The sequence below is a fragment of the Canis aureus genome, chromosome 12 (genome assembly GCF_053574225.1).
Source record: "Canis aureus isolate CA01 chromosome 12, VMU_Caureus_v.1.0, whole genome shotgun sequence".
NCBI classification, from domain to species: Eukaryota; Metazoa; Chordata; class Mammalia; order Carnivora; family Canidae; genus Canis; species Canis aureus.
In genome coordinates, this window is record NC_135622.1 from 34,079,869 (window position 1) to 34,104,392 (window position 24,524).

At 40.8% G+C, this 24,524-nt stretch overlaps 2 protein-coding genes and 1 pseudogene across 17 annotated transcripts in view; 1 reads left to right on the forward strand and 2 right to left on the reverse strand.

The window, feature by feature from the left end:
* Positions 1-604, reverse strand: part of LOC144280955 (tetratricopeptide repeat protein 39B pseudogene) — a 55,868-nt pseudogene extending 55,264 nt beyond the window's left edge. For all 3 annotated transcript variants that reach the window (XR_013349406.1, XR_013349404.1, XR_013349405.1), the window contains exon 1: positions 8-604. The product of XR_013349406.1 is annotated as a tetratricopeptide repeat protein 39B pseudogene, transcript variant X3 (transcript). The remainder of the gene's footprint in view (positions 1-7) is intronic.
* SRSF7 (serine and arginine rich splicing factor 7) lies at positions 149-24,084 on the forward strand. Of its 11 annotated transcripts, none has more exons than XR_013349408.1 (10): positions 151-332; positions 1,359-1,539; positions 1,818-1,994; positions 2,869-2,943; positions 3,024-3,134; positions 5,093-5,146; positions 5,688-5,723; positions 9,635-9,719; positions 10,555-10,585; positions 19,536-24,084. XR_013349408.1 is itself a non-coding variant. In XM_077843565.1 (9 exons), exons 1-8 carry the CDS (start codon positions 305-307, stop codon positions 9,687-9,689), a joined length of 708 nt encoding a protein of 235 aa, XP_077699691.1. In that variant the 5' UTR covers positions 149-304; the 3' UTR covers positions 9,690-9,719; positions 19,536-24,084. The 11 variants fall into 11 exon arrangements, 7 of the variants coding, with proteins under 7 accessions (XP_077699691.1, XP_077699687.1, XP_077699689.1 ...); XR_013349411.1 differs by lacking the exon at positions 10,555-10,585 and adding an exon at positions 12,921-13,052; XR_013349410.1 differs by lacking the exon at positions 10,555-10,585 and having other exon boundaries at positions 19,536-19,763; positions 19,862-24,084.
* The window catches only part of GALM (galactose mutarotase), a 110,123-nt gene continuing 108,548 nt past the window's right edge, over positions 22,950-24,524 (reverse strand). For all 3 annotated transcript variants that reach the window (XM_077843559.1, XM_077843557.1, XM_077843558.1), the window contains one exon: positions 22,950-24,310. In XM_077843559.1, coding sequence (XP_077699685.1) covers positions 24,233-24,310 — 78 coding nt within the window. In that variant the 3' untranslated portion in view covers positions 22,950-24,232. The remainder of the gene's footprint in view (positions 24,311-24,524) is intronic.

The window sequence follows — 24,524 nt, forward strand, 5'->3', positions numbered from 1 at the left end:
GGTTTACCGGCGAGGTCTGGCGTTCCCATGGAAACGTATCCCTCCGCCCGTTCCCAGCGTCTTAGCCCCTTCAGTTCCCTCCGCGCCGCCCCTCCGCTGTTTCCGCCCAGCTCCTTTGTGCCGCGCAGAACGTCGAGATGACGCATGCGCAGAGAGAAGCCGCCGCCGCGTATATAAGCGCGAACCCAGACTCTTCCTCGTAGTGCCGCCGGGACCGTAGGCCACTCACTGGGTTTCGCAGCTTTTGTATTCCTCGCTCCCTGGGCACTGCGAGCGGAAAGCGCCGAGCTCGCGGGCCAGCATCATGTCGCGTTACGGGCGGTACGGAGGAGGTAAGAGGCCAGGGCCCAGTGAGGGGCGTTGCTGCGGATGCAGTGAGTACTGCGAGGCCGTGGGGTTGGCGCGGCGGTTGGGAGACGGTTATTCCGCGTGCGTAATGGCGGCCTCGGCGTACACCATACGAAGCCGGAGGCCGCGGGGGCGGGGTATCGGAGGCAGCCGGGGGATGGCGGGCGCAAGTCTGGGTGGGTTCCGTATTCCTTCTCGGGCGTTTTCGTCTCAACCACAGCCCACGGCAGGCCCACGGTCACGGCTTCCCCGTTGCCCTCCTGGAAGCCGCCCGCCCGCCCCCCACCCCCCCGCTCCCGGCTGCCATTTTGCGCACATTGACGACCATGGTGGCGCATTTCCTTGGCGCTTTCCCGCCACTTTAGCAGACAGATCGGGTCGCAGCCTTAAAAGCAAGGATGGATTTGAGACCGGACAGAAGTGGGGCAGCTTCGAGCTGCGCATTCTCGTCAGACAGTCGGTCGAATTGAGTGGGAATGGAGACCTAATCTTTTCGTCTGGCGGCTGGTTTCTTTTCTCTTTTAGCTCTTTCGAGCGCGGTTTATGGCTCTGGGGCGGGGAGCTGGAGTCTTGGGCGAGCCTGCGCCTCGGGCGGTTGCCGCGGAGGACGAGAGCCGGCGCAGCCCCGCTCTCCCGGTCCGGCCCCTGCCGGGGCCCGCCCGCCGCCGCCGCCGACGCTGCCGGCCCGCGCGCTCCCCGCGCGCCCGGGGCTGCCGGGACTCGGGGGCGGGGCCGGGGCGGAGCCCGCCCCACGCCTCGGAATATCCTACCACGTGTCTGCTTCTGTTTTGGAGGTCGTTTCCCTATTAGAACGTTAAGAACTTTGTCACACGCCTGGCTTTTCAGAAATGTATGGGCTTCGCTGGCTTTAAGACTAAATTAAATCCTTGATAAAGCATTGAACGTGCTTGGCACAATCTTAACGGATGGTCTGTTTGGGGCACAAAATTCACTCAGACGTAGGCAAAATTTTGCATAACATTCATTCTTCTATTTGCGTTTTTAAACAGAAACCAAGGTGTATGTTGGTAATCTGGGAACCGGTGCCGGCAAAGGAGAGTTAGAAAGGGCTTTCAGTTATTATGGTCCTTTAAGAACTGTGTGGATTGCGAGAAATCCTCCAGGATTTGCCTTTGTGGAATTTGAAGATCCTAGAGATGCAGAAGATGCAGTGCGAGGCCTGGATGGGAAGTAAGTAAGAGTTGGTTATGAAATTGACGTTTATTAGAACATTCCTGTGGATTGAGTAGTGAGCTAGGTGACAAGCATAGATTCTGTAGTCTAGAGGAGACTTAAGTAGCTAATCATGACTATATACTTAAGATAAAGATATGAAGGAGGCACAAAGGTGGAGTTGGAAAGGTTTATAAAGATAGCTGAAGTTTGTGAGGGAAAAGCATGGTTGGAAAGCTCTAAATCTAGAATTGTTTATTTTTTTAGCATTAGAATTTTGTTGCCTTTTTTTGTAGGGTGATTTGTGGTTCCCGAGTGAGAGTTGAATTATCAACAGGCATGCCTCGGAGATCTCGTTTTGATAGACCACCTGCCCGACGTCCCTTTGATCCCAATGATAGATGCTATGAATGTGGCGAAAAGGGACATTATGCTTATGATTGTCATCGTTATAGCCGGCGGCGGCGAAGCAGGTATTTATTTTAATAAAGGAATGGTTGGTATACTAGTTAATCGAGTAATTTTTTTATTAGCAAGGCAGAAACTAGTATTTTTCTATAAACTTGAATGTTAATTGTACAGGTGTATTTTACAATTTTTGTTTAATTAAACAAATGTTAATATATTAATAATCAACCTGGTCAAAACCTTTCAGGTTTCTTCGTTTGAGTCAGTCGCCTTGATTCAGAATGTCACGAGCCTTATGATATCATGCTGAGGCGCCTTGCAAATCCGACAATTAAGATCCTCCTAGACCTTGAGGTGATCAGCATAAGAGGCCAGATCCCCTCGAGTCATCTACACCTAGCTTCACCTTATTCTTTAAAGGGCAGAAAATTTGAGACGGTGATCGCCGTAACAGTAAATTTGGCTTACAATTGGGGCCCCCTCCGGTTTAGAAAGAGGAACATCAGATTGACCACATTCCCAACTAGAAAAATCTTCTTGCGTCAATCAAGCCTCACCTGGCTCATTTGGCTGTCAGTTTGATCGTCGTTAGATTGAAGAAAACATCTAGATGCAGCGATCGGCTATAGATACTTCTAGATCGTCTAGATCTACTAGACCATGGGCCAAAGAGGGTCGACCTGCAAACTTGCAAGGTTTATTTTAAATACACATTACAGTGTTTTATATTATGTAATTCTAAGATGTAATTCAGCTTTTAACAAATCTTTTTTTAGGTAGTAAAAAAAAAAAAAAAAAAAAAACTAATAGGCCCAGAGTTTATTTCCAAATGAGACACTAAATTTAAATAGTTTTGAGATTTGATTTCAGCAGAGGCACACAAACTCTAAAAACGAGTTACCATCTAACATTTTGTTTTTCTCTGACTTAAAAAAATAGGTCACGATCTAGATCACATTCAAGATCCAGAGGTAGGCGATACTCCCGCTCACGCAGCAGGAGCAGGGGAAGGAGGTGAGAAATATTTAATTTAAATTTTAACAAGTGTTAATCTTTAGTTGGACTTGAGACTTAAACTTTGATTTGTTTATCAGGTCAAGATCAGCATCTCCACGACGATCAAGATCTGTGTCTCTTCGTAGATCAAGATCAGCTTCGCTCAGACGATCTAGGTCTGGTTCTATAAAAGGATCGAGGTATTTCCAGTATGTAACACTTTCTTTCCCTTACTTGTATTTGGATTGTCACGTCTTAATGACTGCACTTTAAGACCATTAAGGAGTGTCTTAAAGATATAATTTAAATGGATTGCTTCAGAAAATATTTGGAGATCTAAAAGTTGAATTTTAGGGTGTCTGGGTGGTTCAGTCGAGTGTCTGCCTTTGGCTCAGGTCATGATCCCCAGATTCTGGGTTTGAGTCCTAGGTTGTGCTCTCTGCTCAGTGAAGTCTGCTTCTCCCTCTGCCCTACCCCCCACCCCCATGGGTGCCTCTCATATCTTAAAAAAAAGTTGAATTTATACATGACCTGTAAATGGATATTACTGTAATTATACAGTTAAAGAGAAATCTGATCAAAGATTTTTTTTTTTTAAGGGTTGCTTGAGAGGCCATGGTAGAGGAAGGTCCAAAGCACAAATCCCCAAGTCATTCCAGTGAACACTCTGGGTAGACATGTTGCCTAAAGCTTTTCGAAAGTCAGACAGATTATGTCTGTATAGGTAAATGATGCTACTACCTCTAAGAGAGGATAGTTGCTTGATCTCTGGTAAGAAGAGGACCATTAGAACCAGGAGGAGATTCAGAAGCAAGTTGACACCTAAATTTCTCCTTTTTGGAGTGATGAAGTGAATGAGACTGGAAAGTTGTTCAGAGTAGTAATTGTGTAGATTTGGGGTGTGTGGCCTGCTTTTTAACCAGAGACACTGAAATGTAAGTTAAAAATCAACTAAGAATCCTAGCTTTTTTTGTTCCTTTGTAGAAGTCTTTTAAAGGTGGTAGAAATGGTAAGATTGTAAAATAAGGAGTTGACAATACTACAGTTGAGTCATTAGTAGGGAATGCCACTGGGAGTTCCTACTGTTGAATAATAGCACAAAATCTCTAAATGCAGGGATTCTAAATTTGTGGTCCACTTGAAAGCTCTGGATTCTGCCTAGATAAATGCCTTTGGTTGTCGGACCCCAATGTGTGTATTTTAGAACTTGACTTGGTTTGTGTGACAAATCAATAGTCCTGAACCATGAAAGTTTATTGATCTAAGAATAAAGTCTTAAGACCAAGTTGTAATTAATTTTTTTGTAGTTTCTTTTTTTTAAGACTTCATCAGAGGCAGAGATGTAGGCAAAAGGAGAAGCAGGCCTCCCTGTGGAGCCTGATGCGGGACTTGATCCCAGGACCCTGGGATCATGGCCTGAGCCAGAAGTAGATGCTCAACTGCTGAACCACTCATGTGCTTCCCCAGTTGTGATTTTTTTTTGTTTTTTTTTTTAATTTTTATTTATTTATGATAGTCACAGAGAGAGAGAGAGAGAGGCAGAGACACAGGCAGAGGGAGAAGCAGGCTCCATGCACCGGGAGCCCGATGTGGGATTCGATCCTGGTCCTCCAGGATCGTGCCCTGGGCCAAAGGCAGGCGCCAAACCGCTGCGTCACCCAGGGATCCCTCCAGTTGTGATTTTATACTGAGCTTCTTACCAGAATAATTGAAATCTCCGTTTAGGGATCTGTGTAATACTGGTTTGATTCAAGATAAAATTAAACCAAACCACACCAATTTTAAAACCATTTCTTTCTCTTGGATATTATACGCTGTTTAAGAATTTTGTACCTCTGTGCAGGAACTGTGACAATCAGCCCAGTGGTGGAGTATGATAGAACTAAGTAATTGAAGTGTGTGGTTGCTTATTTTGGTACCAGAGCTTAGATTGTGGGGTTTTTTTTTAATACTTGATTTTAAATTTCTTTAATCTTTATACTTGGCATGGTCTCTGACTCATAGTCCTGAGATCAAGAGTCATATACTCTATCCACTGAATTAGCCAGGTGCCCTGTGTCTTGCTTAATTTTAGTTTCTCTATTCTTAGTTTAACAAGTGCTCAGTAGATATTTAAGGAGCTTATTCCTATGAACTAATTGGTATAATTGTTTTTCTTTTTGTTAAGATCCCGGTCGAGGTCAAGATCAAGATCCAGATCACTTTCACGACCAAGAAGCAGGTAGGGTAAAAATCTGATTAATGCTTTTCTAGTTATATGGCACCAATATCCAAAGAGTTCAAAGTGTTTTGAATTGTTGAAATTTCAAGTGTTAAATTTAAGTCTAGGTGTTAGTGGGAACACAGTACCTGTACCTTACTCTAGTATACCAAACTTTAGAACTTGACTTATACATGGCCTGTTAGGGCTGACTTTTGGACAAGGAAATGTCAAGCTATGGTGAGACAGAAGTTTGACTTTGGGGTATATGAAGAGGCCTTCTTAGAACTGATGGGCCCTAGAGAAGCATTCTGAGATAATTGTGCATAAAGCCAGAGTGTAAAGATAGTGATACAATGAAGCAATTCACTCATTTTATGAAGAACAGTGTTGGAAGATTGGCTTTTGTTCGCAAACTGGTAGGCTCTTTTTCAGTTTAACTGCAGCCTGACCTTTTAATTTTAAGCTCAGGGCAATTTGGGGGTTCATTTCATGATACTGTGATTATAAGAAAGAGATTGGTTAGTACTTTTTCTTAATAGAATTTCTCATGTTTTGACAGCCGATCAAAGTCCAGATCTCCATCTCCAAAAAGAAGGTAAGCTACATAATTTGTTGTCAAGTGTGGCATCTGCAGAATATGTTTTGCTTACTGCTTACTTTACAGGCTTTGAGCTCTTTGGAGAATTGGTGCTATATATATATATATTTATGTATATATGTATATGTATGTATGTATATATATTACTAGATAGTAAGTTTCGTAGGTGATTGCATTTCCCATTTCAACATTAGCTTGTATTTTTGGTGAATATTTAGTCATTAAATTGTTAAGATGGTTATTAAGATGTTTTGCCCTGTGAACCTTTAACTGTATAATTTCATGTTAAGAAATGTGCTTTTTCCTCCACATGGGACAATAGGTAAATGAGGTACCCACAGGAAGGAAAAAAAATGTTTAGGTTGAAATCTTACAGTTAAAGCATTATCTTGTTTAGTTGCCACTTAATTATAAAAAATTCCCAGAATTCAAATAGTTGTTCTCTTTAACTTGGAATTTTTGCAAGGCTATTAAACCTAATCTTAACCAGGAACAAAGGATTTATATGTAAATCTTAAAATTTTTTTGTTCTCTGATGCGTATAGTACCTTTGGCCACCTTTGAGTTCATTGAAATTGAGTTTTCCCTTGACATGTACATAAGAATAAATTTCAGTAAATACTAATCAGTTCCGAACTTAATGTTTTTCTTTTTAGTCGTTCCCCATCAGGAAGTCCGCGAAGAAGTGCAAGTCCTGAGAGAGTGGACTGAAGTTCTCAAGTTCACCTTTTAGGGAAAAGTTATTTTGTTTACATTATTATAAGGGATTTGTGATGTCTGTAAAGTGTAACCTAGGAAGGGTATTTCAACCATCTAATCAAAATGGATCTGGATTATTACTCTGTAAATTCACAGCAGTAAGATAATATAAATTTTTGTTGAATGTATTAACATCCTATGGTCTGAAAATGTGGGTTTTTATTTGGCACATTTAAATAAAATGTTTCTAACTAGATTTCTGATTTGTGTTCAATATCAATATTCTGTTAAGCTTCAGGGGTAAACCTTGATAGTAACCATATTCATACAGACCTACATTCAAAGTTTAATGGTGTTACTTGAGTCTTAAACATCGTTAGCTATAGAATACATACACTTGGAAAATTCCTTTTTATTCTTAGAGCTTTGGGTGAGATAAGAACTCAAGTTCTTTAATAGCGTATCTGACCAGTTCCTACATTAATCTCTTGGAGTTGGTGTTACTAGGTATCAAGCTCTAATCTCAGTCTGTCAACCTAGAGGGACCACTGATTCCAAAGGCTATTTTAGTTAATAGAACTAAATTGAGGTTTTCAGGCTATTTAGATGGGATGGTGTCAAATTAGAACTCCTGGTTTTAATAAATTCTCTGGGGTTTTTTTTTTTTGGTTTCCAACATTCATTTTATACCACAACTTTTGCATGTTTGAGGAATTGTCTGAATTTAGGACAAAACAGCTTCATGTAAACCAGCTTTGCAAAATTTTCCAGTCCAGATAATCTGTCTTTTAAAATGAATTGCCTTATTCAGAGCAGAGATCTGTTAATTTCCAACTTAGGTTTTTCAGTTCCTGACTACCAACATCTTATTTTGCCAGGCTGGTGCAAAAGTAATTAAAGATGTCAAAAGAAAAAGATGTTAATTAGAAATGTTAATGAGACTAAAGGAGTTATGTAAATCTCACCTACATTTAGCAACACCTCATATAGTTGTTTTGGTAGCATCTGGTAGATCTTAGAAATATAGCCAATAGATTCTTTGTTGAGACTTTAAATATCTTTAGTAGGGCAGGTAATAGTTAATTTTGAGTTTTCTGGTCAAGTTTTTTTTTTTTTTTTAACCAGGTATTCATTAGCATTGGTATAAAAAAGGGGAATACTGGTCTGCATCAAATTTATTTGGTCTGATCACTAGTGCATTGGAAGATTGGATGCTTTGTTTTCAGAATTTTGACAACTGGCTGAATTATAATGGTGTAAAGCTTTGTGTATAATCGGCAGGCTTATTTGTTGACTTGGTCAGCTTTAATTGTTCTGTATTAATATAAAGATAAGTTCACTTAATAAATCTGCAGAGAACAAACAATCCTGATACTCAATTTTTGGAAGTGGGAGTTCTGAGCCTAGAGTAGGAATCTAATCCTGTAGCTTTGGGATGGATTAACTAACTAGCAGCATCCTAGAGATTAGTGCAGAAGTATGGAAAGGATATGGAGGGAGGGGTAGGGTCAAAAATGGGTTTAAGAAACAAGCACAGAAAGTGCTGCCCTTAATGAGAAAGAGAATGTTGGGTATCTAGGCCAGTACTTATCACATGCTTGACAGGAACTACTATGATTAGCATACATCTTAAAATATTTGATACACTTTGATGCAGTGTACTTTCTGTTCGCAGTTTTAGATGTTAGGAATGCTCAATTTATGTGACTGACTTGGTCAGTGCTAGTCTAGGCTCATTCTAAATTTTAAACCTGGTATTAGTAGCTAATGAACACATCAGACAGTACTTTGGACACAATATTTTGATCCTCTCACCTATAGAAAGGTGTTGGGAGGTAGGTAATGAATACCCTTAACTTCACAATGGTAGTCTTCCTTTGGACTTAGAGCTAGGCTAAGTATCCTGTGAAAGAGGTCCTACCACCTTGCCATGTTCTTTCCTGAGGAGGAAGAAAATTGGAGTTTGGAAATGCCATCACTTTGAGACTTGGTTAAATGAATGGTGGTGTAGGATTGTTTCTCATCTTTGTGTAGCTTATCTTGGAAGTCTAAAGGGGCATGGTGATTTCCAAGATAAATGGAAAGCTCGAAAACAGCTTGGCAAAGAGTAATCAGAGTGAAGAGTAAAAGCAAAGAATTCACTAGATCTGGCTCTTAACTGAGCAACCGTTGTTTGGAGACATTTGGAAGGGAGAGCCATACAATCTACAAGATGTATATATAATTGCATAGCTAGAAAGATAAGTTCAAAGTAACACATTTACTAGGGTCCTGGCTAGTCTTCGACTGTCTGGAGGGTGGTGAAAACTTGACAAGCCAAAGAAATGGGGTGAAAATGCCTAGGTTTATGGTATGGTAGTATTAAAGCTGTTCTATCCAGAACTAAAGTGAAGGGAAGGTGGCAGGGAAGCACCACTAGACAGTTTTAAAGGCTGATAGGTTATTTTTCCACACCTTCTAGGTTTCTTGTTACCATTCTCGTAAAAAATAGCAAAGGAATGTTTTGTCCCCACAACAAAATAATACTGTTAACTCCCCATCTCAGAGAAGAGGAGATGGGTTCAGAGATTGTTAATTCTGTACTATTCTCTTATTAGGGAGAAGGAGACATTTGAATCCTACCTATTGTTTGAAAGCCCTTGCTTTTCTAATCGATAAAGCTTCTTACTGCTCCCTTAAAACTATAGGGGAAAATCAGAAGATATAACATTCTACCCATTGTAGATTACACCATTGTTAATAACTAGGCTATTTTCTTTCTAGACTTTATGAGGAAAAGAGGCTGGATAGAAGGATAACAAGCATGTGGAATGCAGTAGCAAATTAATTGTTAGATCCTTAAGACCAATTTTCAAATCTAGTTCTTTTTTCCTTTTTCCCACTGACTCAACTTATTTTTCATTTTATTTTATTTTTTGACTTGGTAACTTATATTCGAGGTGTATACAATGAAAAGGTTTCCTAACTCTGACTCAGCTGCCCAGTTATCTCCCCAAAGGTAAACAAGCAATTATATAGCCTGAGCAAGTAAACGTATTTTCTCCATTTTCCTTTTAACACAAAATAGATATACCTTGTTTTTGTCACTTAACATTTTAGAGTTCTTTCACGTAAAATGTCGTTTGCTCATTCTTTTACATTGCATACTATTTAGTTCCTGGGTGTTGCATAATTTATATAGTTAACTTGTGCCCCCTTCAATGTGCCAGGTACTGCTACCCTTGGAAAACAGGTGAACAAAGTCTTTATCTTCATGGAGCTTGAGTTCTGGAGAGACAAATGAACAAACGTCAGGTGGGTAATAACGTGTATGTACAACAGTGAAGCCGAGGGAGAGAGAGGGAGTTAGTTGGTATTAGGTAAAAGATGTTGGAGGGAGACCTCCGAAAGTGACATTTGTGCAAGTGAGAGAGTAAGGTACATCAGCTTGTGGGGATAGAGTGTTTTGGATAGGACACAGTAAACTCAAAGGCCATGAAGTGGTTTGAGTTGGGTAAGGAGGCCAGTATGAAGCGAACCAGAGGGGAGAATGGGAAGAGATGGCATAGAAAGGGAGAGGGGTATAGGATATATAGAGATCGTATAGGATCTTGTATACGGAGAAGACAAGCATTTTTACTTTTTTTCCACCAAGCATTTTTGAGCAAAGAGTAACAGGAATTGAATCAGTTCCCTATCAATGGATTTGAGGGTTGTTTCTAATTACTGTAACAATGCTGTAGTAAATAGCCTTGTACAATACATTGCACACATGACCCTGCATATCTTGGATAATCCCTAGAAGTTAAATTGCTGGGTCAAAGAATATGTGCACTTATCCTGGCATTGTATTGTTTGCTTTGGTGACAAGGTATATGATTGTTTCTCTGTACTCTTACCTACATGGTATACTTTGTGTAACCACATGGTAGGCTATCACTTGTTAATTTTACCAATCATATGTTGGGAAATGGTGTCTCAGCATAGTTTTTGGTTTTTAATTTGTGGCAGAATGGTATTTACCCCCATTCTGGAAACTTTCCAGTTTCCACAGATTCAAAAGTTTAGGTTACATTCCCTTGCTCTCAACACTGAACTTCTATAGTCAGATTCCTATTCACACTGTAATTGCCTATTTCCATCTCTGCAGGTATGCCACCGAAGTCTAATTGTGATAGCAGGTACCAGGCCTTGTTGTTCCATTTCCTCATTGCCTGATACTTAAATATTTGAAGGAAAAATTAATGGATGAATAAATTAATGAATTTTAATCTGTTAAACCAAGCATATAAAATTGGAACCTCCTCTTCAACTCTCAGACCTTTATAATCACCATTTCAATTATAAAAACTCACATTTCCTTCTAGCCACCTCCAAGACTGACTCTTGACTACTGTCTGAATCTGCTTGCAGACAAGCAGATGATGGATCCATAGCCACTGTTTATAATGTCCAGGTCTACTCTGCAATTCCAGTGCAAGGGCTTTTTCTCCTCCTTTGGATTAAACTTCAAGAGTTCTGCTCTGAAAGGATGTGGAAAATTTTTGTGCAGAAAGTTCTCTGCATAGGGGATCCCTGGGTGGTGCAGCGGTTTGGCGCCTGCCTTTGGCCCAGGGCGCGATCCTGGAGACCTGGGATCGAAACCCACGTCGGGCTCCCAGTGCATGGAGCCTGCTTCTCCCTCTGCCTTTGTCTCTGCCTCTCTCTCTCTCTCTCTGTGACTATCATAAATAAATTAAAAAAATAAAATAAAAAAATAAAAAAAGAGTTCTCTGCATACAAGGGTGGAGACTTACCTTCACTCCAAGAGCTGGTGAGCCCAGTTAAGTCACCTTATCCCATCTAAGAAAGGTAAAGTCATCGGACCAACAGCACCTATTTCTTTTTTTTTTTTTTTTTTTAAGATTTTATTTATTTATTCATGAGAAGACAGAGAGAGAGGCAGAGACACAGGCAGAGGGAGAAGCAGGCTCCATGCAGGGAGCCCGATGTGGGACTCAATCCCGGGTCTCCAGGATCAGGCCCTGGGCCGAAGGCAGTGCTAAACTGCCGAGCCACCTGGGCCACCCAGTATATCCTGTAATCCCTTCCAGTTCTACAGATTGCCTGGGTTGTTCTCAATAACCAAAGTGAAGGTGACTTGACTGTGATTCTATAGGAAAGACCCTGTTAGTTTTAATTTTGGGTTGTAGCTTATCTTCAAGAAATCTGGATTCTAGAAAATGAATCTGTTCAATGCCAAGCATAAAAAAAAATCTGGCTATAAAGAAAATATGTATATGGCAGAGGTAAAGGTAGATGGGCTTGTTATTATCTCTGTCATTGTCAAGATGACCATCACCAGAGTTCCTGGGCTCCTATAGTAAGAGCATACTGCTTTCTTTAAATAAGGATGGCTATTCTGTGCTTTAACGTTTATAATCTTTCAGAGTGCAAAATATTTATTTAGACCAGGATTTTTGGAAATTACGACCCACAGGCCAGATTTGGCCCACTGCTGTTTTCATGTGGTTAATGAGCTAAGATGGTTTCTACATTTTTTTTTTAATTTTTTTTAATTTTTATTTATTTATGATAGTCTCACAGAGAGAGAGAGAGAGAGGCAGAGACACAGGCAGAGGGAGAAGCAGGCTCCATGCAGGGAGCCCGACGTGGGATTCGATCCTGGGTCTCCAGGATCGCGCCCTGGGCCAAAGGCAGGCGCCAAACCGCTGCGCCACCCAGGGATCCCTGGTTTCTACATTTTTATATAGTTGAAAAAATTAAAAGTGTAATGACACTTAATGACATGAAAATTATGTGAAATTCAAGTTGCAGCATCCATAAAGTTTTATTGGATTGCAGCCGGGCTCATTTGTTTACCTATCTCATCTCTTGACTTTTTGTGTTACAGTGGCTAAGGCACAAAACCATTTACAGAAAATGTTTGCCACTCTGGTTTAGACATTTATCTTCAACTGTTCATAATTTTCAATATAATTATTTCTGAAGATCTTGGGTGCCATTGCTGGTAGGGTTGCAACAGCCTTCCCAAGACATACTTTTGGTCTGGGAGGATTTTTTCTCTGTGACTCATTCTTGAGGAAGTGCTTTATGAAGCTAGGGGGCAAATTCTAGCTAAACATTTATGCACTTATAATATCGGTGAAACCTTTTACTCTATGTCAGTGGTTCTTATCCCTAGTTACATATTAGGATCACCCAGAAGGCTTAGAAACTTCCCAGTGAAATCAAAATCATCATTGGTGAGGGCTGAGCATCAATACTCTAAAAATATTCCTGGTGATTCCAATATTTAGCCAGAAGAGAAAACTATTGCTGTTGGGGCTAGTGATGGCCCACTCCTAGTTCACTAGTTAATGGACAGTTTGGCTTATTACTATTATAATAAAGTTTGCAATACTCATGTGATTCAAAGGAAGGTTCTAATATGTATGTATCCTTTATGTTTCTCTGATCCTTTCTCTGAGCAAATGACCTTATGCTGGAATGGAACCTTTCTTTTCTTTTTTTAAGATTTTATTTATTTATTCATGAGAGACACAGAGAGAAGCAGAGACATAGACAAAGGCTCCCTCCTCCACTTCAGGGATCCTGATGCAGGACTCAATCCCAGGACCCTGGGATCATGACCTGAGCTGAAGGCAGGTACTCAACCACGGAGCCACCCAAGTGACCCTGGAATGGAACCTTTCTATGCAAGTGGTAGAAACTGCATTTTAGTTTATATAAATACCAGCAGAGGTCACTGTGCTCAGAGAAATATTCATCTAAAAAAAAAAAGTTAATGTACTGTTCAGGAAAAACCTGAAGCAGTATTTACTAGAACTATTGGTTTTACCCAACACTAAGGCAACTCCAGACATGGCCTCTGATCACAGTTACTTCTTCAAAGCATCTATGGCTCTTCGGGTTGCATACATACATTTATAATTATATCTTTCTGGTGTAATGATGCTTTTATTACAAAATATTTTTGTTTCGGGCGGCTCAGGTGGCTCAGCAGTTTAGCGGTGCCTTCAGCCCCCCAGGGCGTGATCCTGGAGACCCAGGATTGAGTCCCACATCGGGCTCCCTGCATGGGGCCGGCGTGTCTCTGCCTCTCTCTCTCTCTCTCTCTCTCATGAATAAAATCCTTTAAAAATAAATAAAAAATATTTTTGTTTCTATGAATATTTCTTTTTTTAAAGTCTATTTTGTCTGTTATTAATATAGCCACTCCAGCTCTCTATTGATGACTGTTTTGTATGGCATCTCTTTTCCATCCACTTACTTTCAGCCTATCAGTGCATATATAGTTAGTTGCTAGATCTTGCTTTTTTAATTCAGTCTGCCTTTGGGGTATTTAAGCCATCTATAGTTAATGGAATTATTGATATGGTTAGATTTACAGTTGACATTTTATTTCCCATTTTGTTTTCTATATGTCTCCTTTTTTTCCTCTCATATTTGCCTTCTTTTGTATTAAGTGGTTTCTTAGTGTGTCATTTTAATTCCTCTTGATTTTATTTTTTACTATTTTTGTGAGTTATTTCCTTAGTTGTCATAGTTTCATTTATCACCATCTACTTCAGATTAATATTCTGGTAAAATACAGAAGTTTTGCTCCAATGTATTTCCTTTTCTTGAACTTCTCCTGTGTGCTGAATGTATTATAAATTCAGTGATACAGTGTCATAATTATTGCATTATACAGTCTTATACAGAAGAGATGAGAAAATATAGAGACTCTTTTTGCTGACCCATCTATTTACCATATCTGATATTCTTCATTTCTTTCCAAGGTTTCAAGTTGCTACTTAATTTCCTTTTAGCATGAAGGACTTCTTCTAGTATTTCTAGTAAGGCAGGTCTGCTAGCAGTGAATTCTCTGATTTTTTATCTGGGGATGTTTTCATTTCATTTTTGGTTTTGAATGGTAGTTTTAAGTGATATAGAATCCTTGGTTTTAAGCATTTTGACTATGTCATTCTGGACTGCCTTCTGGACTCCATTGTTTGAGATGAGAAGTTAGATGTTACTTGTATTGGTGGTCCCTGTAATAATGAGTCATTTATCTCTTTCAAATTTTCTCTTTGCTTTTTGGCATCTTTTTAAATATTATGTATCTAGGTGGGGATCTTTTTGTATTCATCCTCTTGGAGTTATTTGAGCTTTTTGATTTTATCGATTAGTGGTTTTTGTCAGATTTGAGGATTTTTGCCATTTTTTAAAAAAGATTTTATTTATTTATGAGAAACACAGAGAGAGAGGCAGAGGCATAGACAGAGGGAGAAGTAGGCTCCTTGCAGGGAGCCTGATGCGGGACTCAATCCCTGGACCTGGGATCATGCCCTGAGCCGAAGAAAGATGCTCAACTGCTGAGCTATCCAGGCATCCCGCCATTATTTTTTGAAATATTTTTCTGATCCTTTCCTCTCCTTTTTTTTTTTTTTTGTTTTGTTTTGTTTTTTTTTGGTATTCAAGTTTTATTCAAGAACTCATACAAAATATTCCAGATAAATGGGTTTTAATGCTCCTCTTCCTTGTCTTGCTTAATCCGGAAGTAATGCAATTCATAACTTTGCTGTTAGCAACTTTGTGCAAACAATCACATAGATCATCCTTCAAATGAGATATTTCAAATACCTTTTGGAAAATGGCACCTCAGAAGTTAAAAAATTACTATCCCTCCTTTCAATAATTACAATCCCTCCACCAAGATTCCCACCTTTTCCATTCACTTGGATTCTCTCTTGAAGAAACTGCTCAAAATTGGTAATACCCATGATTCCATCCTCTACAGAATGTGTGCAGTCAAGGGTCCTCCTTTTTTTGTCCCCCTTAGCCACAAACGTGGCAGCATCGGAGGCAGAAAGTGTCCTCTCCTTTTTGGACTTTCACACATAAGGTGTTGTTAATAGACCTTGATGTCCTACAGGTCTCCCAAGATTCTGTTGTTTTTTTCAGTCTCTTTTCTGTTTTTCAGATTGAATATCTATTGGTTTATCTTCAAGTTCACTTATTTTTTATCCTGTCATCTCAAATCTGTTTCTGACCTTCTTTAGTGCACTTTTCATTTATTACTGTACATTTCAACCTAACAGTTTTCACTTCTTTTTTAAATCTATCTCCACTCAACTTTTTGGTGATTCTTAACTTTGTGTTTATTTAATTAGTTATTTTTTTTTAAATATTTTATTTATTTATTCATGAGAGATACACACAGAGAGAGGCAGAGACATAGGCAGAGGGAGAAGCAGGCTCCATTCAGGGAGCCTGAGGTGGGACTCGATCCCGGGTCTCCAGGATCACACCCTGGGCTGAAGGTGGTGCTAAACCGCTGAGCCCTCCAGGCTGCCCTGTTTATTTTATTTTTAAGATTTTAGTTATTTGAGAGAGAAAGAACACAAGCATGGGGAGCAGCACACAGACGGAGAAGCAGGCTCCGTACTGAGCAGGGAGCCCAATGTGGGATTTGATCCCAGGACTCTGAGATCATGACTTAAGCCAAAGGCAGATGCTTAACTGAGCCACTCAGGTGCCCCTCTTGTGTTTATTTTTAAGTTTAGCTTTCTAGGGGGTTGCCTTGTGTCTGCATAGCTTAGTGGTGAGCCAATCACTAGACAGGTTGTAGCTCAGACACCTCAACCAGTCAGTCAGATTTCTGCCCTTTGCTGGTGGATTGGTTTGTAGGTGGAGAGTGAATTCAGTGTTATCAATCCTGGCTTTTACTTTTTGCTGAACCCCCTTTTTTTTTTTTCTCATAAAGTTAATCTGCCAACTTGAACCATCTTTTAGTTTTATTTATTTTTTTTAATTTTTTTTTTTTTTTTTTTTTTTTTATGACAGTCACACACAGAGAGAGAGAGAGGCAGAGACACAGGCAGAGGGAGAAGCAGGCTCCATGCACCGGGAGCCCGATGTGGGATTCGATCCCGGGTCTCCAGGATCGCGCCCTGGGCCAAAGGCAGGCGCCAAACCGCTGCGCCACCCAGGGATCCCTGCTGAACCCCTTTTAATTTTCTCTGCACATGCGTGCAGCCTCAGAGCTGGCCAGGAGAGTGCAGCCTGGACCCTGTCTGGTTTCTACTATGCATGTGTGCAGCCTCTGATCAGCCTGAAATCTGCATGTTCCAACCAGATTGCAACATCAGGCTAGTAGAGCCATCAGCTGTCCCTGCTTGCATAGCAATGAGATCATTACTTCTATTGATAAAGCTGTTGGGCATTGATGTCACCCACCATTCAAATTGAGTGAGCCCTCCCCCTTCCACCACAGCAACCTACTGGGCCTCATGTTCTGTTTTGCCCCTGGTAGAACCTCTATAGTGATTGAGCTTGGTGGAATAAGGGAATGGCAGCAGCCCCAGGCAAGAATGCCATAGTGTCCCACTATTCCTATACAAAGTCCTACAGTTTTCCTTTTTTTTTTTTTTTAAAGAAATGTGTTTTTTTTCTTTTTTAAAAAGATTTATTTATTTATTCAGAGAGGAGAGAGAGAGAGAGAGAGACAGAGGCAGAGACACAGGCAGAGGAAGAAGCAGGCTCCATGCAGGAAGCCCGATATGGGACTCAATCCCAGGTCTCCAGGATCACACCCCAGGCTGCAGGCGATGCTAAACCGCTGCACCACCAGGGCTGCCCAAGTCCTACAGTTTTCCAAACATAAACACATCTCAGACTGTTGTATGCTTTTGGCTGGTTTCCAGAGCACCAAAGCTGTTTTGTCAATTTTTTTTTCGGCATTATAGTTGCTTTTTTGAGGAGAGGATCTGCTGATCCTCCTTAGTTGGCTACAGTAAGTACTGTAGCCTTACTTGGCTCCTTACTTGGCTACTTGGGAGTGCTACCCAAAGCACCTGACACTTGAGTTATGAGGAGGAGAAGGAAGAGGAGAAGTTGAAACTTGAAAAAGATAAATGGCTCAATTGGAAAAGGATTGCACTCCTGTCAAAACTGTGAATAACCCACTGCAAACTGGTGGTCCAGTTGTTTAAAATGGTTGTGACTGATAATGGGAACTGGCTAAGGAACAGGAGGTACATGCTCTGTCTCCCTTCTGTCTTCTGCTAGTATAGTAGTTCTGTATTTTTACTTTTCACAGACTCTCCTTGTATTCATTAACACTGACTTCCTTTAGTCCTTTGAGATTGGACGTCATTGGTTACCTAGCGGTCATAACAGTTCAACCTCCACAGCATGGCATCTTAGTTTAGTCTTTATTTTTTTTTTAAGATTTTATTTATTTATTCATGAGACAGGGAGAGAGAGAGGCAGAGACACAGGCAGAGAGAGAAGCAGGCTCCATGCAGGGAGCGAGCCCGACTTGGGACTTGATCCCGGGACTCCAGGACCACGCCCTGGGCCGAAGGCAGGCACTAAACCACTGAGCCATCCAGGGATCTTTACAGCGATGTTTGTGCAGTTATTACCACATCTTACTTTGTTAGGCAAAATGATGGGAATTGGAAAAATGAAAATCCCACAGCAAATGATAAGAACTTCTAAGAATTTGAAACAGGAACCCATAGATCATTGAACTGAAGTCAGTGATATGATCATCTTGTAAAGAGTCAGAACTCAGAATAATAGCACTAGTCTGGGTGTGGGTTAGGGGTGTATGGTTAAGAAGGCATGCTCTCCTAGAAATGTATTCTTGTGGGGGTGGGATAGGTTGTGTTGCATTTTTAGTGGATGTTTGCATTTTCAACAAGGCTTTAATAACTGGTTGTGTGGTGATTTTTCATATTGAATACCATGTTTCTCTTCACCATTTCACAGGAACTAAAATTGTCCTATTAGACTGTAAAGTTTTGTTTCTTCCTGACATCTTCATGAAGCTCATCATAAAATGCCAGAATTAAGCTCACATGTTGTCACACTCTACATGTCTCATAAGGATATAGAAGGTCTTTTCTCAGGCAAATCAAAGTTCTTTTATGTGTGTATTTCATAAGAAGGGATAGAAACCACTTTTGTGGTTTCTACCACAAAAGATCAATTTTTCTAAGATTTTACTTTCACCAGATTTGTTGCTTGACATAGCCTTTTTTTTTTCCTTGAAGATTTTATTTATTTAGTCACGAAAGACACACAGAGAGACATAGGCAGAGGGAGAAGCAGGCTCCATACAGGGAGCCGGATGTGGGACTCGATCCCAGGACCCCAGGATCACACCCTGAGCCAAAGGCAGACGCTCAACCGCTGAGCCACCCAAGCGTCCCTATAGTTAGCCTTTTTATTGTCTTTCATAAACAGAATTAATTACCAGTATCTTCTTCCAGCTGCCCTAAAGGTGCATATCCTTACTGGGGTTAAGTAACTTTTTATTTGCTTATTTTTAAGATTTATTATTCATTTGAGTGAGCTCACTGGAGGAGGAGTAGAGGGAGAGGGATAAGCAGACTCTGCACTGAGCAAGGAGCCTGATGTGGGGCACGCTGCCACAACCCTGAGGTTATGACTTGAGCTGAAATCAAGTGTTAGATGCCTAACTGGCTGAGCCACTCAGGCACCTTACTTACTTATTTATTTATATTATTTATTTATTATTTTAATGAGTGGAAGATGTTACTTTGTTTTTTGTTTGTAATTATTTTATTTATTATGAAAGACAACTCCTTAGAACAGAGGAAAACAGGGCAGCCCGGGTGGCTCAACCGTTTATTACCGCCTTCAGCCCAGGGTGTGATCCTGGAGACCCGAGATCGAATCCCACGTCAGGCTCCCTGCATGGAGCCTGCTTCTCCTTCTGCCTGTGTCTGTCTCTCTCTCTCTGTGTCTCTCATGAATAAATAAATCTTTTTTTTTTTAAAAAAAAGGAAAACAAAGTATGATTAACCCTTGAACAACATGGGTTTGAACTGCATAGGTTCACATATATGTGAAAATACATCACAGTACTGTAAATGTATTTTCTCTTATTCTCCTAATATTTTTTCTCAGCTTATTTTCTCCTAATATTTTTCTCAGCTTAGCTTATTTTATTGTAAGAATACAATATGTGATACAGATTTGCAAACTATGTGTTATTGAACTGTTTATATGTTGTCAGTAAGGCTTTCAATCAACAATAGGCTATTAGCAGTTAAGCTCTGGGGGAGTCGAAATTTACACGTGAATTCTTTTTTTTTTTTTTTTTCATGATAGGCACACAGTGAGAGAGAGAGAGGCAGAGACACAGGCAGAGGGATAAGCAGGCTCCATGCACTGGGAGACTGACGTGGGATTCGATCCCGGCTCTCCAGGATCGCGCCCTGGGCCAAAGGCAGGCGCCAAACTGCTGCGCCACCCAGGGATCCCACACGTGAATTCTTGACTGCGTAGAGTGAATCCTTGCATTGCTCAACAACGGTCAACTGTACTTGAGTAATAAATGTATTCTCAAACCTAGAGGCCACTTAAATTGGGAACTAATTTGTAGTTATGTTTACCTGTGAATAAGAAAATACTCTTTTTCTTTCTTTTCCTCTAAGGTTTCCTAAATGATTTCTGGCACCTAGAATATTACAACCCTGCGTTGAACAATTAATTAAACTAATAGATACATTGCAGTCAGCTTAGTATTTCATCTCTAAGGCCCCATGGCTAACATATATATTGGTAGCTTTAGACTGAAGAAACCTGGTATCCAGCACCTACAAAGTTAACCTCATCGGTGAGAGGCCACACCTGGAACTTGGCATTACCTGAGAGGCTGCGGTGTGAAGAACAGCATTATTTCAGTGATATTCCTGCGAAAGATATATGACATCAATCTGATCAAGAGGAAACACCAGACAAATCCCAATGGAGGCACATTGTATAAAATAACTTTCCTGCAGTCTCCAAAAATGAAGGTTATAAAGGTCAAGTCAAGAGGACTGAGGAATTGTGCCAGATTGAAGGAAACTGAAGAAACTTAAGTACAATTTGTGCTCTTGGTTTGGACCCTTTTACTAGGAAGGACATAGAGACAGGTGGTGAAATTTGAATGAGATTTCTGAGTGTGGGGTATATGGAAATTTTTTATACTGTTCTTGCAACTTTCCTGTAAGTCTGAAATACTGTTTTTAAAAATGTGTCTTAAAAAAAAAATGTGTCTTCCCCCCTCATTTTGCAGACTTAAATTATTAATTGCAAAAGGAAGATGCTTGGCAATTCAAACAATATAAAAAAAGTAAAAAGTGAAAGTCCTCAGTTCCCCTCCAAATTCTGTTGGCCAGAGGACACAATTGTTAATAACTTAATTAGCCCTTCTAGACTTTACAAATATGTGTAAATTTTTGTTTTATTTTATTTTACAAAAGCAGGATAGTGTATAATTTGATGTCCTCTGTTTTAATGGTCTTTCAGTAGTACTCCATTGTATGGCTAATCATTCTTGTATTGATGGGTGTTAAGTAATTTTCAATTTTATATTATTGCTAATTAGATTACAATGAACATCCTTGTCTGAATGTTTGTCTTTACAGATTTGTGCTAATATTTCTATAGGAAAGATTTTTTTTTTAAGATTTCATTTATTTATTCATGAGAGCCACAGAGAGAGGCAGAGACATAGGCAGAGAGAGAAGCAGGCTCCATGCAGGGAACCCGATGTGGGACTCGATCCCGGGACCCCAGGATCATGCCCTGGGCTGAAGGCAGGCACTAAACCACTGAGTCACCCAGGCGTCCCTAGGAAAGATTTTTAAAAGTGGAATTGCTAGATTAGGAATTTTGCAAGATTGCTAATATTAATAGATTCTGTGAAATTTTCCTCTAAAAAAGTGGTATTATTTACATTGCTACTAATGGTGATTGAGTAAAAATTCTCCATTTACTAATACTTTTTGTTATGAATCTTAGATTTTCCCCTTTGTAAGGAAAAATTGGGGACTTTTTTGGAGTGTAGTGCCACTAGAATATACATTGGGCTGCCCCCCACCCTTTTTTTTTTTAAATTGGGTTTCTAGGGCAGCCCCATTGGCCCAGAGGTTTAGCGCCGCCTGCAGCCCGGGGCATGATCCTGGAGATCTGGGATCGAGTCCTGCATCGGACTCCCGGCATGGGGCCTGCTTCTCCCTCTGCCTGTGTCTCTGCTTCTCTCTCTCTCTCGCTCTGTGTCTCTCATGAATAAATAAAAAATTTTAAAAATCTTTAAAAAAATAAAATAAATTGGGTTTCTAATTGAAGGGCTTGTGTTCTAGTTTGCCACTTTCTGGCACTATTACTTTCTCTAGCCAGTGACCTCGTTTTTTTGTTGTTTGTTTGTTTTTAATATTTTATTTATTTATTCATGAGAGACACAGATGCAGAGATACAGGCAGAGGGAGAAGCAGGCTCCCCGCAAGGAGACTGATGCAGGACTTGATCCTGGACCCTGGATCACGCCCTGAGCCAAAGGCATACACTCAACCACTGAGCCACCCAGGCATCCCTGTGACCTTTTTTTTAAAATTTATTTTATTTCTAATTTATTTAATAGTTTTTTATTTATTATTATAATTTTTAAAGATTTTATGTATTTATTCATGAGAGACACAGAGAGAGGGGCAGAGACACAGGCAGAGGGAGAAGCAGGCTCCATGCAAGGAGCCAGATGGACTCTATCCCGGGTCTCCAGGGTCACGCCCTGAGCCAAAGGTAGACACTTAACCACTGAGCCCCCCAGGCATCCCGACCTCTTTTTGTTTAAATGAGGATTTTGCTACCTCATTATAGGTTATAATGATCAGATGAAATAATTTCTTCAAACATATTTTTGACAACCATAAAATAAGATGAGCCATAAAGGAGGAGAATCCTTGCAATCCCAGTAACAGGGTAAGAATTCAACTGTCCACAGATTTCCTAGAAGAATGTGTGATGGAAGTATACATTGTGCAGGGCCCCAAACAATAATTAGAGTTCAGTGCCTGCTCAAACCCAAGGTCACAGCTCCTAGCCCTCAAGGTCTGTTGCTCAGTGCTCTGGCTGGCTTAAGCATTTGCTCTCCACCTTCTCAGGTCCTTTGTCATGGGCACAGGAGGAGGGCTCTGTGGAAAAAGAATGTGACTAGTGGCCAGTGTTCATTCTAGCTCTGCAGACATAGATTTGCCTTCCAGACATTTCAAGTCTAATATCTTTGCCTTATAGGTGAGAAAAATTGAGGACAAGTGAAATTAGTTTGCTGTGCAGTAAATACCAGTAGCAAAGTTAGTGCTCAAGGTTTGGTCTGTTGTGGTGCAAATCTACATCATGTTATTGTCACTGTTGGTCTTGTCTTCCCCAGAGAGACTGAGGTCCCTGAGGGGCACTACACTGTATCTTAAACATTACTTCTTGAATTCCTTAAAAGACTCAGCAGAGAACCATGGACCCAAAAGGTATCCAGAAAATCTGTGATGAAATGAATTAAAAAATGAACACTATTTTTGGTTTATTGTTGTTGTTAAGAAGCATGGGAACGCAACAGGCTACCAGTTAGGTGGTTTTTTCTAGGAAGATGCTGGGGCTTGTACTGGAGAGCACAGTGGGATCCAGAATACACTATACACTTGGTCAATTTCCCAAAGGTCCGTGTCTGAGACATTTTAAAAATGAATGAGGAGACTGGGAGTCTTCTGAAGGTGCAGCTTTTGGTTTTATTTCAACTGGTTGCTAGTATACAGAAGTATAAGATTCATTTCTTTAAAAACCTAAAGTAACCATCAACTCAAACCCATAACTAGTGATTCCATTGTTCAGGAAAGGGGGGAGCCCCAGCCTCATCTACATAACTCAATCTCTTGCTCTAGGAGCAATGTGTAGTCCTAAGTAAGGTCTTGTCTCCACACTGACACAGCTCATCTCTAGTGGCTGACTTTCTTCCCATACCTTTGCTGGGCTGGGACTTTCTCAACCCCAAAGGCAGAGAATCAAAATTAGATTCTTGATATTTTGATCTGGCCCTTTAAGTGACATCCCTAAAGATCCGGTAAACTCAACTCAGACTGATGCTTATTATAAATGTAAATCTGGGAAGAAAGGCTGGCCTAAGAGAGGAAGGTCAGCCCCCTCCCCTCCTTTGCCCATCAGTGACCCTGGGTGCCCTGGCGGGCTGAAATGGAAGCAAAGAAGGGGAGCTGAATGTGCATGATCTGATGTCAAGTCCTGGCTAAAATTTTTCCTAGCTATATGCTTTTTACAAGGGTCATTTATCCTCCCTAGGCCCCAGCTCCCTGGCTGTCCGTCATCTCCTGCCTTATCAAGGCAGACAAGTCCATCTGCTAGCATGTAAAAATGAGCTAATGTGACTATAAACTCCACAGTGCTGCACAGGGGAGCGGTGGAGGAGGAGGACAAAGAAAAGGAATGAAAGGATCAAAGGAAGGGTAAAAAGTAGAGAAGAAAGCAACAGGGTGAAGAGATGGAGCCAAAACGGTATAAGGGGCTTGGATACCACTTCTGGGCTAGGGTCAGGGCTCAGGTGATGACATTAATGGATGAGTCCTCTTTTTTTTTTTTTTTTTTTTTAAGATTTTATGTATTTATTCATGAGAGACACAGAGAGAGAGGCAGAGACATAGGCAGAGGCAGAAGCAGGCTCTGTGCAGGGAACCTGATGTGGGACTCGATCCTGGGACTCCAGGATCACACCCTGAGCCGAAGGCAGATGCTCAATCACTGAGCCACCCAGTGAGTCCTCTTAACTACACAGAGGAGAGAGCTGCTCATAGACCTGACCTGTAGTCAGTCACTGGGAAAGAAAAATCAATACTCAGACTAATCATTAGGAAGCTACCCTTTATGTGGGTTTCATTCACAGGATCACTTTTAAAGCCTCTAAATCTCTCTGGGCAGGAGACAAGCTGCTGAAGGGGCTCCCAGCCTGGCCCTGGAGGAGGTCACATCTTTACACTTCCTTAAGCCACAGAAAACTTGAGCCAAGTGGTGTGGTCATACTCCTCCCCAGGCCTCAGCAGCACAGGAGGGAAGTTGGGCTGTGGAGGGAAAAACAATACAGGTTATACGTTGCCAGCCCAGGCTGCACCCTTCACCATTCAGGATGGCTTTAGACTGGTCTCTAGACTGGCTCTGAGAACCAGCTGCCAATGTAACAATTGTTTACTATTGGTTTGCAAGGAGATAAAGAACTTCAGCTGGAATGAAAACCAGCTACATCACTGAGCACACGTTACAGCAGGACTTTCCTGA